This window comes from Trichosurus vulpecula, chromosome 6, assembly GCF_011100635.1.
Source record: "Trichosurus vulpecula isolate mTriVul1 chromosome 6, mTriVul1.pri, whole genome shotgun sequence".
NCBI classification, from domain to species: domain Eukaryota; kingdom Metazoa; phylum Chordata; class Mammalia; order Diprotodontia; family Phalangeridae; genus Trichosurus; species Trichosurus vulpecula.
This window is the reverse complement of record NC_050578.1, coordinates 199,958,561-199,975,807: the sequence shown is the minus strand read 5'-3', so window position 1 is coordinate 199,975,807 and position 17,247 is coordinate 199,958,561. Positions and strand designations below refer to the sequence as shown.

The window sequence follows — 17,247 nt, the reverse complement described above, 5'->3', positions numbered from 1 at the left end:
CTTAAGGGATAAGAAATTCACTACTTCTGAAGACAGATTATTATATATTTTTGATAGTTCTAATTATAAAGAAGTGATTCCTCATATCAAGCTGGAACCTGTCTCCTGTTCCTTTTGTCCAATCTTTTGCCCCATCTGGAGTCAAGCAGTCCTCCCTGACGGTGCAAAATGAGAGGGAAATGGGAAATTACCAGGAGTAGGGGAACCAAGGAGGGCACCGAAGCGATCTGGAAAGCTTGAGAAAATCCAGAAACTGTAATAGTTCTAAGCAAGTCCTAGAACCTTTCATTTTGCAGGCACACCTGAGCTTACAAGGCCAGCTCACATTATATAGGTCCAATCTTTGGCCTGAAAGAGTCCCCCAGGACCCTGGGAATGATGGTTTCCCTTCTTCAGACCCTGTTGCACAACAGTGTTGGACTAAATGGTCCTGCATTAGATCTGGATTTCAGAGCTGGAAGGATCCGTCCAGAGCCTAGTCTATTATGTCACCCCCTCCTACCCCCCAATCCCAATAGGCAGAGAATCCTGCATCTGCCTAAGATGACAATGGAAACAAATGGCAGAGCTGAGATTCAAACCCACGTATCCACCCCAGGAAACTTCCTACTGCCCCACCATCGCTAACTTCTCTGTTAGCTCCAACAGCCCGTGCTTGGCCCCAAGGTAACTATTTTATTTAGGCTGTTAATGTTAATGCTACTAAGTTTTAAGGTCAGTGAAGGAAGAGTTATCCACCCGGGTAAATATGTGTTTGTTGGGAGGGAAAGGGATACACCTAACAAGAGAGCAAGTGCAGCAGAATTCTAGACAAAGGGAGACAGAGAAAGAAACTGAGGGCAAGCGAGCAGGTGATGGAGACGATTGGTGGTAAGAGAGGCAGTAAGGCAAAAATCGAAGAGAGGGAGACTGTGCAAAAGTGAGCAAGGGAGCCAGGGAGTGATCAAGAGCTGGAAGGTAAGCAAGAGAGTGAGAGCAAGTGGAAACACCAGCAGCAAGCTAGCAAGAGCTAGATAATGAGCATGAGCAAATGAGTGAGAAAGCAAGAATAAGTGAGCAAGAACAAGCAAGGGAACCAGCAAGTGAGCTATCAAGTGCACAAGAGCCAGGTAATAAGCATGAGCAAGTGAGCAAGAAAACCAGCAAGTGAGCTACCAAGTGAGCATGAGAGCTAGATAAGCATGAACAAGAGAGAACAAGCAAGCATGCTACCAAGTGTGCAAGAGCTAGGTAATGAGCATGAGCAAGTGAGCATCAGAGCTAGATAAGCATGAACAATTGAGCGAGAGCAAGCAAGCTAGCTACCAAGTGTGCAAGAGGTAAGTAATAAGCATGAGCAAGTGAGCAAGAGCAAGCAAGAGAGCATGCCAGAACAAGAGAGCTAGATAAGCATGAAGGAGTGAAAGCAAGCAAGAGAGCAACCAGGTGAGAAAGAGCTAGATAATAAGCAAAAGAAAGTGAGCAAGAGCAAGCAAGAGAACCAGCAAGCCAGAGCAAGCTAGCTAGGAAGTCAACAAGAGAAAGTGAGCAAGTGAGTGAGAGCAAGCAAGTGAAAACAAGAGCAGAAAGCAAGGGCTAGATAATATGCATGAGCAAGACAGCTAGGAAGTGAGCAAGAGCTAGAAAATGAGCACAAGTGAGCAAGAGCAAATGCATGAAAGCAAGCTACCAGGTGATCAGGAGCAAGGGAGCAAACAAGAGAACTAGTATGTAGGCAAGAGCTTTGCAAGTGAATGAAAGCGAAGCGTGCTAGCAAGTGAGAGCAAGAGAGCTTGAAAGCAAGCGAGCTCAAGTGAGCAAGTAAAAGCAAGTCAGAGCAAAACTGGGAGCAAGCTTGGGAACAAGATAAAGAACAAATGAGAGGAAGACCACCACCAAACAAGGAAGCAGGAGCAAGCAAGGGAAGAGGCAAAAGGTACCTTGAAGAAGCAATCTTATACTATTTTTGGTACAAAGGAATGAAGTTTAAGGAAGTGGGGGAAAATCTTAAGGAAAAAAGAAAACTACACATGGGTCAAAATAGCTTCTTAAATACTCCATCTGACCATACAGAAAACCAGAGGGAAGAGCATCCAGGGAGGAGGTGGCTTGGTATATGGAGTTGTAGAGGTCTTGGCTCAAAGTAAGAGTTAAAACAAAAATTTCCAGATGTTAAAACATGCAGGCAGACAGACGTACACACGCTCACATGCTAAAATTGGGCTATAATCCTGCAATCCAGCTTCTAAAGATCTTAGAAAGTTGGATCATTTCCATGCTATAAACACCCCAGGTCCTTCCAGCCCTAGAGAATACCTTCTTGAGACAATACTAAGCAGCCGGATTGAGTCCCATCTCAGATTGCAGCTGATCAGAAGGGCCAAACAAACCCCGAGTGTTTGCCAAAGGGACCAACCCTCTCCTTGCCCTCTGCAAAATGAGAGCCAACACCAGACCACAGGTTTAGTGCTAGAAGAGACAAAAAGAACCACCCAGCCCGATTCCACCATTTCGCAGATGATGCAACTCAGGCCCAGATGGGGAAGTGTACTGCCCAAAGCCACACAGTAAACATTAAGAGCCAGGATTCATTCAAACTCCAGCATTTCTATTCGACAGCCTCACAATCTTTGCAAAGAAAGACACTGAAACTTAAGAGAATTAAAAAGTCACCTGCCTGCCCATTATGATGTTGCTAGTAGATGTGGGAGATGGTGTTTAAAATCTGTTTGCTCTTTTCCATCTAACCTCATTTCCACTACACCAGTTATCCAGGTTTCTGAGCAAGAGCTGGAGGTAAAGCTTGCTTCTACCTGGGAGTCTGTTCACTAGGGACATCTTGTCGTACAAGAAGGTGGAGGCCAGAGGAGGGGAGTTAACTAGGAGGAGGGGTGTGCCAGTACTCAAGAAGGGCCTGACTAGAATTCTACACTATTGGGGGGAGATGGAATGGTCAAGATTGGGGGTAGGATCAAGTGTGAAGGAAGATGGTGGGATGGAGAAAAGAATCATTTTGTCCCCACAAATGGGTAGCACTTGGGGTGGAGACCTTACCCCTTAAAGGCCTAAAAATACCACTTGACATATACATAAGACATTTAACTATCCACCGTCCCTTCACAAAGACACAGTAGGGAAGGCTGAAGAAGTACTACAGTCCACCTTGCATCCATAGCCAAGGAAGTTGAAGGAAGGCAGTGTGGCATCATGGAGAGCGCTCTCGATTTGGCATCAGGAAGTTCTGGCTTCAAATCCTACCACAGGCTTTTCCTAGCCCTCTTACCCCGGGCAAATCACTTAACCTCTCGGCCTCAGTTTCATCATCTCATAAAATGAGAACTGGTCCCTTCCAGCTCTAAAACCACGACCCTACGCTCAGTTAATTACCTTGCCCTGAGTCAGCCAGCTAACGTGATAACAGAATGAAATATCTAGTCTCATCCTTTTATTTTACAGAGCAGGAAGAGAGACCCTTGATTGAGAAGGAAAATGACTTCTCTTAGGACAAGCTAGTTAGCAGCAAAGGAAGGACCAGAAACCCAGGCCGAAGGGTCCAGGGTTGTCTCAGTTCCACCACGGCTGCTTTCCTCAATCTGGTAGGGAAGAGATTTCTTTAAAGACCTTGATAAATTCCCTTTGTCACAGTCTTATGCCTTAAAACGAACAAACACGGCAACAGACCATAAAGCTACTTTTTAATAAACATTTATTAAACTACAGATTCTTAAGACTCTTGATGACAGCTCCGACTACATTTTTAAAAGACAGCATGAACAAGTATGGGTAGGGCCACGCGGGCGCCTGTGTTGGGCAGTGCTCTAGCTGGCTCTTAGGAGCAACTCTGCTCACTGGGCAACACAGACTGGGTGATATGATTACCTGGCAACTGCAGGGGGTGAATGAAGCTGAATTTGCAGCAGCAGCAACTGGCTGCCCTCTGGGGAAAAAGGAAGTGCTGAGGCTGGTGATAGCAAAGGATGTTTTTAGGAATGTGAACCTCCTCTCTCTTTCCATGATGATGAAAATGGTAAATTAAGACTCAGCATCCCTTTCAAAATCATCTTTCAAAACAAGGACGGGTAGAGAGAGGGGCTTTAAAGCAAAGGGAAATTTATTTTTTACTGCTTATTTAACCAAACACAGGGATGGGTGGGCCTGAGGGCTGTTGAGACCTGCCCAGCACCGGTCTGCAAGGTCAGCTGTGTTTGCTCACCTGTCCAAGTCCCTCCAACAGGAAGCAGCTCTGAAATGCTTGGTTCTTGGCACAAGGTATTCCTGTCAAAAAGGACTTCCAAATTCCAGAGAGTCTACCAGGTGCCAAGGGAGTATCAAGGTGACACTTACTTGTGTCTGTTGACATATTAAATACAAATGGTTAAGAGATTCCCTAAATCTCCCAGACTTTAGTCTGAGAGGATATTTTATGTAAAATGACCTTTCCTCAGGCCTGCCCTTGAGGGTTAATTTAAGGGCAAACACAGACCACAGAATTAACTGGAAGAGACCTTAGAGATAATTTAACCCAATCCACAGAAAAACAAACCGAGACCAAGCACATAGACTGATTCACCCTTGGTCACAAAAGCTAACAAAATCCTATTTGACCACTATCCACTATAGTAAATTCCTTTTAGGGTGAGGAAAGTGATTAGTAAACCATCAGGGGCTATAGGAACATGAATTATTTAAGTAGCTGTGGAGTAACAGTCAAATAATCTCTCCTTTACACCATAATGTCTTTCCTTACAAATAGAATAAAAGAAACCTAGCCCCAATCCCAATTCTTTCCCCCAAAAGATGGAAGAAATCAAGGCACTGAGATGAAATGACTTCCCAGTTAGTAAGTGGCAGGGCTGGGATTCTAACTCCTGTGCTAAGGCCCCAAATTTAATGCTGCAATCATTCGGCTACACCCCTATAGATTATCCCAAGGGAGCAGATGCACTCAATAAGGACAGACTTTCAGGTTCCGGCAGGAAGGTGAGCTATCTGAAGATTCACAGGCAACCATGCAGGGCTGGCAAAAAGCAAGACTCACTGTTTTTTGCTGATGCCTTGGGACTTGCTCGGCAGCTTCAATCTAAGTGTTCACCATCAGGAAGAGGGAAAGGCTTCGTATGTATGCAAGGGAGCGGCCTCAGCAAGATGAGACATTGCATTAATATAGCGGAAAGAAAGATAACCCGGGAAGAAGAGACCTGGGAGAAACCGCCAGCTGTCACAAATTCATGGTGTGACCTTGAGCCTCTCTGGGGTTTTAGCTTTTCCCTCTCTGTAAAATAACTAACATTCATACAAGACCTTAAAGGTTCGGAAAGTACCTTCCTTATATCTGTGCTTTGGGCTATGCAGAAACAGGCTTAGAGTAACCTGCTTGTAATCACTCTCAAATCCTGGGGCTACGACATGAACCCTAAGGCCAAGCCCAGCACCCCTTCAACCACACCACATCTGCTGTAAAATAAGGAGGGAGGGGTGTGTGTTAAATTATAATCTCTAGGTTCTCTTTCAGCTCTGATGTTTTTACATCCTGACTCTAAGAGCCTGTTTTCCGAGTTTAAATTTATTAAGGAATTATGAGAGATTATTTGGGAGAAAGGGGATGATTGAGAGGTGGACCAAGAAAGCGGTGATAAAAGTATAAACATTTTCTATTTTGTAAGAAGCTAGGTTTTCTGTCCCTTCCACTCCCCTTTTTGTGTGTGGGCATGAAAGGGCTACCACAGGACAAATCTTTCTCTTTAAGAGTATCTGGTCCCCTTCACTGCAATACAATTATTCCTAGTGGGAACCTGAAATGAGATGAAGCCAAATTCAACAGCTGAAAAAGATTCATTCCTCCAAATCCAGGTTTTACCTTTGAACCCAGGCCTGTTTTTACCATACTGCAAGGGGGCATGGCACGATGGAGAGAATGTTGACATGGGAATTAGACAAGCTGGGTTCCAATACTTGCTCTGACACTCCTTAGCTCTGCGGCCCTGGACCACTCACTACGAGCTTAATTTTCCCATCTATTAAACAGGGATAGCAACTGTCCCACCTAGCTAATAAGCATGTTGGGAAGATCCCACGAGAGTAAAGTGCTACACAGTTAAAACCATTTTCTTTACAATAAAAAGTCACAGATTGGCCTTACAAAATTACCAGCTACAAGGAACTTTAGACGACATCTAATCCAACTCCTCATTTTCCAAATAACATCACACAGCTAGTTAGTGTCAGAGGCGAGACCAGAACCCGAGTCTCCTGGGCTACTTCTGGCCCTTCAATTTGTGATTCTCCGAGGAGAACAGTATCAGGTGTGGGTCAGAACGGCCCAGTCCCCTCCTCCACCACTGCCTTGACATGAAGCTAGCAACACACAATGCAGAAAGATACTCAATTCTCATTCATTCCCAAGACCACAGTCTTAGCTCAAACTTTGCCCAACCAGCTGCAGGAATTCATCCACTTTTCACATTTGTATTTCTTACACAATTAAAAAAATAAAATTAAATAAAATCCCGAGTCATGGTGCTTTATACTTACTTTAATTTCTGGACTGAAAAAGAAAAAAAAGGTGAAAATTACCATAGATTAGCTTACAGTGATTTCATCTTTGTGCCCTCAAAGAAAAAGGCAAAGGAAAGACATTGAAATGGGGACCAGCACTCACGCAGTCCAAAAGATAACAAGGTGTCTAAAAATCCAAAGATAGTGCCATTATCATTGACAGGCAACAGTTTAAGTACAAAGGAAAAAAAAATACCACGTTTGCATCTTTAAAATGAAGCACAAAACCTGATGTGAAATACATAAAACATTTATTAACGTAAATACGTTTATTTATGTATGTACCCCATCTGCAAAGGAGGGAGAAATTCTGAGGCAACGCTTAGGTGCAGGCTATCTTAGCCGTATAATTAGCACCTCGGCCAAGTCCGGATCACAACACACACTCACGAGGAGAGTTAGTACAGAAATGTTCTGTAAATCTCGGGGGGCAGAAATATGAGGACTGCTTTCACAGAGTCAGAATGCCAGCGTGTCTGTCTAGCTGGTCAGTTAAAATAGTAGTGAGAACGAGTGCTCCCCTTTTAAAAACTAGTCCTCGCTAGGTTGTTGTTCCTTCTGGAATGTTCGGCACAATAAAGTTTGGGTTTTTGTCTGTTATTTCCCCCTCCCAAGCTTCGGATATAATGGAAGTGCTTCTTCTTTTTCTTTCTTTTTTTTTTTTTTTAATGTGCAAACCGTTACTGGCTAAAGCTTTCAAAATATGTTAACAGATATGAACACCCTGTAAAGATAGGAGGATAATGATTAATTCATATTACCCCCTCCCCTTCCTCTTCTCCCACATTTTGGCAGGGGGGAGGGGGAGGGGGCAGGCAGGGAGGCATTACAGAAATAAAGGACATGTCCCGCTGAAGTAATTCTAAGTCCCTGATTCGGTCCTTCCAAAGAGAGGGCTTGGTGGCTGGGGGTCCCTAGTAGGAGATTGTCCACTCTTTGACAGAGGCATCGTGGGAGGTTGTCACCAGCGTGTGTTCATCCAGCCAAGCCAAACTGCTGACGTGATGTAACCTATGGGCATCTAGGAAAAGGAGAACCTTGTTTTAGAGAAGGAAGCACAAAGGCCTGACTGCTAAGCCGGTACTGATTTCATTTCAGGGTTATAATGGCAGCTCACATTTCTCTAAGTTCACATTCAAGGCTCAGAAGGTACTTTCTCATAGCAAACCTGGGAGGAAGGTCATACAATGATTTATTATTCCTATAAAACGGGGGATTTAATAGATAAGGGGGAGCAATGTGCTGACTATCACTTAAAGTGCTCTGCAAACCTCACAGCGCTGACTACCTACAAAAACGCTGAAGATTATCATTATGAAAGGGTCTCTCTGGGCTTGCAAACATTAAGTGGGATTACAGTAAGTATTTGAGCATCTGGGGTTTTGCTGGTCTCCATCCTTTGACAGAGACTGCAACTCATCTCTTTGAGAGCAGTCTCAGAGATCATATAACTTGACCATGGTCACACAGCATCAGGTGGGATTAGAACCCAGTTCTCATTGATGTGAGGTCCAGAACTCTTTATCTATTGGGCCATAGATTATCGCGCCCTTGTAATTTCTATGGAAAGATCGCTGGAACTGGAGCAAAAAGACATAGGAGTCCTGGTCTCACTCACTAATTCTATGACTCCTGACAAATAACTTTACCTGTCTTTGCCTCAATTTTGTTCTGTAAAATGGGGACAACGAACATGTACTACTCACCTCACAGGACTGTTATGAGGAAAGTGTTTCATACACCTCAAATTGCTACAGAAATGTAAACTATCTGCTCCCTTTTAATCCACTTCCCCTAAACTCTAAGAAATCTTATGAACCCCACATGGCGGCCTTTTGGCTTGTACAGGAGCTAGAGCCCCCTTTTATTGGCACCTGCTAACCTTACCAATAAACTGAACGTTCTCAGAACTCTGATGCCTTAGTTTAATTTCAATTGTTATAACTGGCAAGGCAGCTAGGAGGCGCGAGAGGACAATTTATTTTTGCCTTAAGGGGTTAATATACAATACCTTAAGACAGGGCTGTTCATCCTTAGATTTTTATTGAAAACAATAGACAATATATTTTGATTTGCCATTTTAGCGAGAGCTCTGCGGTACCTTGGCTTTGTTTACTAAAGCATTTATGTAAATTTCTACACTGGTAAGCGGGCCGCATAAATGGCACTGTGGGAGCAGCATTTTGGACAGCCCTGCCTTAAGACATGGATATCTGTTAGTCTGGAGAATCACAGTAACGAGTCAGTGTTACCATCCAATCACTGTGGAATTCCAGATTGTAATTTATTTTCTTAATTTCTGATGACTGATTTTTATAACAAGATGAGTTTTAAGAGAATGATGTTTAGTGATTTTTTTTGAAATGCCTGGCAAACTTTTTTATTACTCTTATTGCAATAATATGAAGGAAATAATAACTATTTCTAGCTTCAAGTTATGATTAGCGAAATTTGCTGTTTGAGGTAAAAATGTCTTAGGACTGTAATTTGATAATATTTTCAGTTTTGAATTCAGGTAACCAATGTCTGAATTATCATTAGGTCAGTAATCCACTATTCAAGGGAAATGCCGTGAGCTGCTCAGAGTGTGGTCTGAGAACCGCTGCAGATGGATGTCTGTTCCTGGGAAAGTTGAGATGACCTTGGCATGGGGAAGGTAGGAACCTCTTATAATAATTATGTTTCCCTATTGCGCTATTTCCTTTTTTGAACAGGCTGTTTCCTACCTGGTTAATCTTCAGCCTGGCTATGATAACCTTGTGAGTAAGATGGAACTCTGCTGTATGACTGGCTATTCCAAATATAACCATAGCTCTTACTTGAAATCAAACAGAACTAAAGATGTTTTATCCTATTATACCTCTGTCGAGTCATTCTGTGCCCTTAGAGGGATCAGTCTTAATATGGTTACACTATGTCCTAGCTTCTGCTTTTCGTAGGAAACCTCTCTAACCATGGCAGGTAAAGTTGTAATTTTTGAAAAAATAAATGAACCTTATTGCTGTAATATTCCAGCACCTTTGCACTGGCATAACAGGATGCAAGAATAAAGGATCTTACTATTTTCAATCTAAATTTGTAGGCAATTTCATGTCTTTAGCAACTAAGTAAATAAGTTTTTGGGTTTGCAACTCCCTCACTAACAATTATGATATGGGGATAGCATCCTCCTAAGGGCAGGGGAGGGGGAGAGGGGAGATGGACAGGAATTAAGACAAAATGCAAAAATCTTCCAATAAGACGAAGATGTAAAAAGTTTTAATTAAGTGAAGTAGCAGACTTTGAGAAACAACAGGATCAGACTGTTTTCTATAACAACTAGAATATATGAAGGTATATAATTTGCTTCCAAATGTTTCTAATGCGGTAAGTTTTAAAAATTAGATTAAATGAATCTACATGTAGAATTACATTATAACTATGAAGAGAGTGAAATTATTTTCCTATTTGAAGTATCTGTGATAATTTAAAGAGCCAGAACAGTCCATTTTACAAGTCAGGCCCTCCTCACACATTCTTTTTAATATTCATCCTTCAGCCTGTTGTTGGCAGTGACTGCATCAGGTACAGGATTTTAGGTCAGGGGTGAGAAACCTGCAGCCTCGAGGCCATATATAGCCCTCTAGGTTGTGAAGTGTGGCCCTTAGATTGAATCCGAACTTCGCAGAACAGATCCCCTTAATATAAGGATTTGTTCTGTAAAACTTGGACTTGGTCAAAAGGCTGCACCCAAGGACCTACATAAGGATAGAAATGGCAAGTGATACAAAACCACCCGAAATTCTCTGAAGTTTCGGGTAAATTATGGGTTCTTGATTTGATGATCTTCTTAAGGTAATACTGTTAGTAAGATCAGAATCCTAAGCCTTGAGCTGGTTTTTAACCACAATAGCTTGTTATTGGAAAATTTAGGAAGTTGCACTAAAATTGTATTGAACAGTCTTGTTTCTGGCAGATTTTAGCAGAATTACTTAGGATTCTCTGCAAGCGATTTGGAACCACAGATGCAAATATATTTAGGAGGAACCCCTTTCAGAGCTGCCCTGACAGTGAGGCCTATCCCAGAATGTCCAAGAGGAGATGTCTCCAGGGACCAGATGACTATATGGGACATCCGGGATTCAAGTTGAAATGTGCTTATTAAATGGATATCAGGAGTGTAGGTTACCAGGATACAAGGAAGCTTGATGTTAGTCAATCCTGATGATCATAATTACTGTATTACTTTGGCTTTTTGTTTCATGGTATTTATGGTTGCTGAGCTTTCTTGGCTACTCTGGTGACATGCAAATATCCCCTCTCAAATTAGTCCTTGGTGAGTCCTCCAAATTGCATGAATCTCTCACTTCAAAGTGGGAAGTTGGCTCAGGCCTCAAGTGAAGCCATTTCCTCCCTCCAGTTTGAGGTAGGTTCTGTAGCTCAAACAACTTTGCAAAATTGTATTTTTTTTTTTTTGGTATTCTTACTGCAGCTCAGGGAAGGGTTTGTGACACAATTAATCCATCCTGTTCTTACATTAACCAGTCAGGAGAAACTGTGACAAGCCTATGTAAGAGCCAATGAGTTATAGTAGAAATACAACTATCTCCCCAAAATGACCCCCAATGGAATCCTTCTTGGTTCACCTGGCTGCAGGGAAATGGCCTGTTAGCCATTCTTGGCAAGTGGGCTCTTACTGCTTTCAGTTTTATTATCCTTTTTAGACTTTGCCTTAGTTCCTCTTAAATCCTGTTCTAGACTGGCCCCAGAAAAATTTATGATAATGTGCACTGCTGATAATGACTATGTTAAAAATCCATTATTAAGCTTACAGATAAGTGATCCATGGGAGACATATCTTCCATTGACCAAAGGGAGGAATAGGGAAAACCAAACTCATTTCATTTTGCAATTGATTCTGTTCTGTACCAACCACTGGTATTTTGTATAACTTCTTAAGTAACGTTCCTCTGTCTCTGAGCAAATTTCAGAAGTTGTCATCCTGTAAATTGTTGTTTTACCTTTATATCAAGGAGACCCATACCACCACCTATCTTTGTAAAAATGCAAGTGAACACAATCAGCCTGCCCTAGTGACAAGGAAGAAAGTCTCATCCCTTCCAGGACAGAAACTAGATGACTCAATCCTTCGATCTGCTTACACGCTGTTCTATTTTTTGTCCATTTTCTCTAAACTCTAAGTCTTGTAAACCCCACCTGGGGATCTTTTGGATTGTGGAGGAGCTAAAGAATGCCTTTGATTGGTAACTACTAGCCTTACCAATAAATGGAGTGGGTTCAGAACTTTATTGTCTCAGCATGCCTTAATTTCAATCAACATACCACAGTGAGGAACCAAAGGATAGCTTCACTGGTGCTGAGAACTTCCTGTAAGATAAGTGCGCACCTGGCTCACCCCTCTTTGTATCATCTGCTATATGAGTTGCTTTTAGCCTAAAAATTACCATGTCCCAAACTCAGGGATATGCTAGAGCTGGCCTGTATTGGCATGAAATTGATTGTTAAATTTTCAACATGAGCATTTATAACTCAGAAATCAGCAAATGCTTCAACTCAGCAATTGATATTTTTGTCAACTGTCCAGATATAATAGCGATGGAGAAAATGTTAATAATGAGTAAACTTTAAAAACTGTCACGTATATGTTTGCTTGATTTTTGTTTCTGAGAGTTGGTTGTTACATATTTGCCAATACACCCTCTGCCCACACTACATTTGAGACTCCACTGTTGGGTATCTCTGTTGATTGGACACAAATTACCTTGGATCTTGACTCTAGTTTCTGGGTCACTCAGGGTCCAAACATAGACCATCATGTCCATGCCCCCTGAAGCGAAATGTTCGTTGTCTGGTGACCAGGCGATGCAGACGATTTTCGCATGATGTCCGTAAAAAACGTTGTTCTCCTACACAAGACAAAACAAAATTATGTGTGCTTGAGTCAAAGGTGTTTGTGCTTCCCATAAGGGTCTTGGGTCCTAAAAGGTTTAAACACACACATGTGCCTGAACATGCTTAGGTAATCAATGTCCTTCTAAAAGCAGGCTCCAAGCTTGATAAATATTTTTTCTAATATATTTTTATTTATTTCATTAAATATTTCCAATTTACATGTAAAAACAAATTAACTTTTGAGCTCCAAATTCTCCTTCCTTCACCCTTTGGGAAGGCAAAGCTTGATAACTCTTAAGTACCTTAGCATCATCCCACAATCACCTAGGGTGAAGGCATCTTTAAGAACCACATTAGAAAGACAAAGCGGAGGCCCACCGAGGCAAAGACATTCTGGCCACTTCTCAGATAACTGCCTGCAGCAGGGAGCCGAGAGATCACCTAGTGTAAGCTCTTTATTCTACAAAGTAGTCAAGGCCCACAGAGATTCAGTGACTTGCCCATAATCACACAGTGAGTATCAGGGGTGGGATTTGAACCCTGGTCCTCTGACTCCAAAGTCAGGGCTCTTTACATCACATGACACTAACTTTTGGTTAAAAAAAAAAAGGGAATGAAAAGAACTCATGATAAGAGGCACCTATCTCTTCTTAGCAATAAGGGAAAAGAATCATTACTTAGAAAACCATGCACAGGAAATCTCAAAGCCCATAACTGAGCAATTTGGAACGTACCACAGCTTGGGTACAGGATATTGGTGGTCATACCCATTTGGTCCAACATTTGGATTAGCAGAAAAAAAAAAAATACCCACTAGCTTCGGAACCAAAGGACCTGGGGTCAAAACCTAGCTCTGCCAATGGGCCTAGGTTTGCCCCATCTATAAAATGTGGAGGTTAAGATGACCTTTAAGGTCCTTTTCCATCTCTAAGATTCCAGGATACCTACCGGATTACCTGGGAGCTGTACTGTAAGAAGGATACTGTTTATTATATGTCATTGATATCTCCAGAATATCCAGTATGATTACCATAGTATTAATACTGTAGGACCAAAATATAGTATAAAGTTATAAAGTTACTTCCCTCATAGCACTAAATGGTATATAGAAGTCATGCTATGGGTAAAACTAGTAAGAAAACCTCTTTCCTAAGTGAAATTCCGTCCATCTATACAGACTCATGCTATCTCCTCTGTGACCAGCATAGGCATTTGGAAGGGACAGGTCTTCACTATGTACCAAAATTCAGCACTGGCTTTCCCACTGAGTAATAGAGTTGAAATGATCCCTCAGGAGCATCTAGTTCAAATTTCCTCATTTTGCGGGTACAGAAAATAAAGCCTATTGGAATATGATATTCCGGAGGTCAATGGAGCTAGGATTAAAACCAAGAATCACCTACCCAGCAAAACTGAGTATCACGCTCCAATGCAAAATATGGACTCTTTCAATAAAATAGAGGACTTTTAAGCTTTCTCAGTGAAAAGACCAGAGCTGAATAGAAAATTTGACTTTCAAACACAAGAATCAAGAGAAGCATGAAAAGGTAAACAAGAAAGAGAAATCATAAGGGACTTGCTAAAGTGAAACTGTTTTGTTTACATTCCTACATAGAAAGATGACGTGTGTGTACACACACACACACACATAGAGGGCACAGGGTGAGTTGAATATGAAGGGATGATATCTTAAAAAAAATCAAATTAAGGGATGAGAGAAGAATATATTGAGAGAGGGAGAAAGGGAGAGATAGAATGGGGTAAATTATCTTGCATAAAAGTGGCAAGAAAAAGGAACTCTTTTGGAAGGAAAGAGGGGGCAGGTGAGGGGGAATGAGTAAATCTTGCTCTCAACAGAGTTGACCTGAGGAGGGAATAACGTACACACTCAATTGGGTATCTTACCCCACAGGAAAGGAGGAGGAAGGAGATAAGAAAGGGGGGATGACAGGAGGGAGGGCAGACAGGGGGAGGAGGTAATCAAAAGCAAACTCTTTCAAAAATGGACAGGGTCAAGGGATAAAACTGAATAAAGGGGGAGAGGAAGGAGCAAAATATAGTTAGTCTTTCATGACATGAGTACTGTGGAAGGGTTTTGCATAATGATACACATGTGGTCTATGTTGAATTGCTTGCCTTCTTAGGAAGGGTGGGTGGGGAAGGAAGAGGGGAGAGAATTTGGAACTCAAAGTTTTAAAAGCAGATGTTAAAAAAAAAAAAAGTAGTTTCTACATGCAACTAGAAAATAAGATATACAGGCAATGGAGCATAGAAATCTATCTTGCCCTACAAGAAAGTAAGGGAAAATGGCATGGGGGGAGTGGGGTGACAGAAGGGAGGGCTGACTGGGGAATGGGGCAATCAGAATATATGCCATCTTGGAGTGGGGGGGGGAGGGTAGAAATGGGGAGAAAATTTGTAATTCAAACTCTTGTGGAAATTGATGCTGAAAACTAAAAATATTAAACAAATAAATAATAATTTAAAAAAAAGAAAAGAAAAATAAAGCCCAGGGAGGAAGTGAATTACCTAAAGTCATACAATATCAAAACAAGGCCATGATTTCTAATTCAGGACTCTTACCACTTTTTTCCACACTGCCTCCCTGTTCCTTTCATTGTCTCACAACTATACATATTCTCTCTCCGTTCCTTGAGGATAGGGGATTGACTATGACTGCTAGACATTCATTTATTCAACCACCAGACATTTAAGTGTCTTCCATATGCAATGCACTGATCTGGGTTCCGGGGGGGAGACAGGGATAAGAAGTCTCTAAACTCCAAGGGCTTAAGATCCAGTAGGGGGAAGATTCATTCTTTCGAGAAACAGTTACTAAAGACTTCTTTTGTACAGAACACTGGGGAAGATACTATGGGGAAAAATGTAGACAAAAGATACATTCTCTATACTCCAAGAGCTTAAGATCTGGGGTGATGGTGGTGGTAGGCCTCATTTATTTAAGAAACATTTCTCTTTTCGTGGCGGCAAAGAATTGGAAATCAAGGGGATGCCCATCAATTGGGGAATGGCTAAACAAGTTGTGGTACATAAAGGTAATGGAATACTATTGTGCTATAAGAAATGAGGAGCAGACGGACTTCATAATAACCTGGAAAGACTTAACGTGATCTGATGCTGAATGAGGGGAGCAGAACCAGGAGAACGCTGTACACAACTACAGACACACAGTATCCATGACAACAAACTGATAGACTTGGCTCTTCTCAGCAATACAAGGTTCAAAGACAGCTTGAAAAGACTTGTGATGGAAAAAGCTATGCACATCCAGAGAAAGAATTACGGAGTCTGAACGCAGATTGAGGCAAACTATTTGCGTTTTCTCTTTTGGTTTTGCTTTTTCTTTCTCATGATTCATTCCACTGGTTATACAACTTGACCACTGTGTAAAGTTTAATGCGAAGGTACATGTAGAACCTATATTGGATTACGTGCTGTCTTGGCGGGAGGGGGGATATGGAACTCAAAAACTTAGGGAACTGAGTGTTATAAACTAAAATAAACAAAAAGAAACATTTCTCAAAGGTCTCTTTTGTGCTGAATACTGAACTAGGTGCTTTGTAGGGGGAAACAATCCTGTTCTAGTGAGCTCCAGGGGCAGATAAGCAATGTATACATGTCAATATAATGCAAAGAAGAAGTCCTTACAAAGGAGTACAAAGTGCTAAGATCAGATGAAACAGAGAGCAGGTGTTAAGTCACTGCTGAATTATGGCCACAGTACTGATCAAGGCCACTGGTCAAAGAACTGAACCTGTAACCTTGGGCCTCACTGGAATTGACCATGGGATGAATCCCCAGCCTGGAGTTTCAAAGGGTATTGCATCTGTCCCTCCTGCATCGGAGAAAGTAGAGGCCATACCGACACCATCTGTTTTCAGAACTTGGGAAAGGGGAAAAGAAAGGCCAACCCCACTTGCCATCCCTTACCGAGTAACCGTCAGCCACGCTGAAGACTGTGACCACTTTACTGGCATCGCAGACAGCAAGGAAAGCACCATCGTGGGAGTAGGCCAGGTCTGTCACAGGTCCCTTGGCCTCGAGAAGCTTATCTTCATGTTTCAACGTCGTTCCTTGGATTGAGTACAAACGGACGTTCCCATCCTAAAGATGAGTTAACAGAGAGGATGGTAATGAGCAAAGCATAACCAGAAAATGATTCCCTACTGCGGATCCCGATGGGGGTGAAGGTAAAGGAAGAGGGGAGGTAGGGCGAAGAAAAAAAGGGGCAGGGGTCCTAACAGCAGTCAAGTTCAGTGGGACACCGAGCCCTACAGTACACACGTCTGCCCTTGGGCTGGCAGATAATCAGAGAGTTCTGGTTTCTGTTGTTCTGCAGTTTATACAACATTTTCCTCACAACAACCAAGGAGGTAAGTCATGAAAGTACGGTTCCTATTTTATAATTAAGGAAGTGACTTCCAAGGTCATAATAACAAGAGCAAGCATTAATAAAGCACTTCAGAACTATTAACTCATTAGGTCCTCACAACAACTCCTGGAAGTAGTTACCTCCACCGCACGCATGAGGAAACTGAGATAGGGACACGGGAAGCCAACATTAGAGATGGAGATCGAGTGATTTGCCCAGGACCATACAGATAAGTATCGGAGGCTAGACTTGAACCGTGAGCATTCAGGTTTTAGTGCTTGATTCACGGTGCCATTTAGATGTTTCAAAGGTAAAATGGAGACTAGAATCCAGGTATTCCAGCTTCTAACTTGGCCACAGACCTAAGGGACCCACAGAAGATGATTCTAGGCTTCTAGTAATCAACAATGAAATCAAGCCAAGCCAAA

General features: G+C 42.1%; 1 protein-coding gene across 1 annotated transcript in view; it reads right to left on the bottom strand.

Annotated features, from left to right (window-relative positions):
- Positions 1-6,490: 6,490 nt before the first annotated feature.
- WDR1 (WD repeat domain 1) overlaps positions 6,491-17,247 on the bottom strand; it is a 60,506-nt gene continuing 49,749 nt past the window's right edge. The window contains 3 exon segments of the mRNA XM_036762598.1: positions 6,491-7,555; positions 12,296-12,440; positions 16,378-16,551. Coding sequence (XP_036618493.1) covers positions 7,449-7,555; positions 12,296-12,440; positions 16,378-16,551 — 426 coding nt within the window. The 3' untranslated portion in view covers positions 6,491-7,448.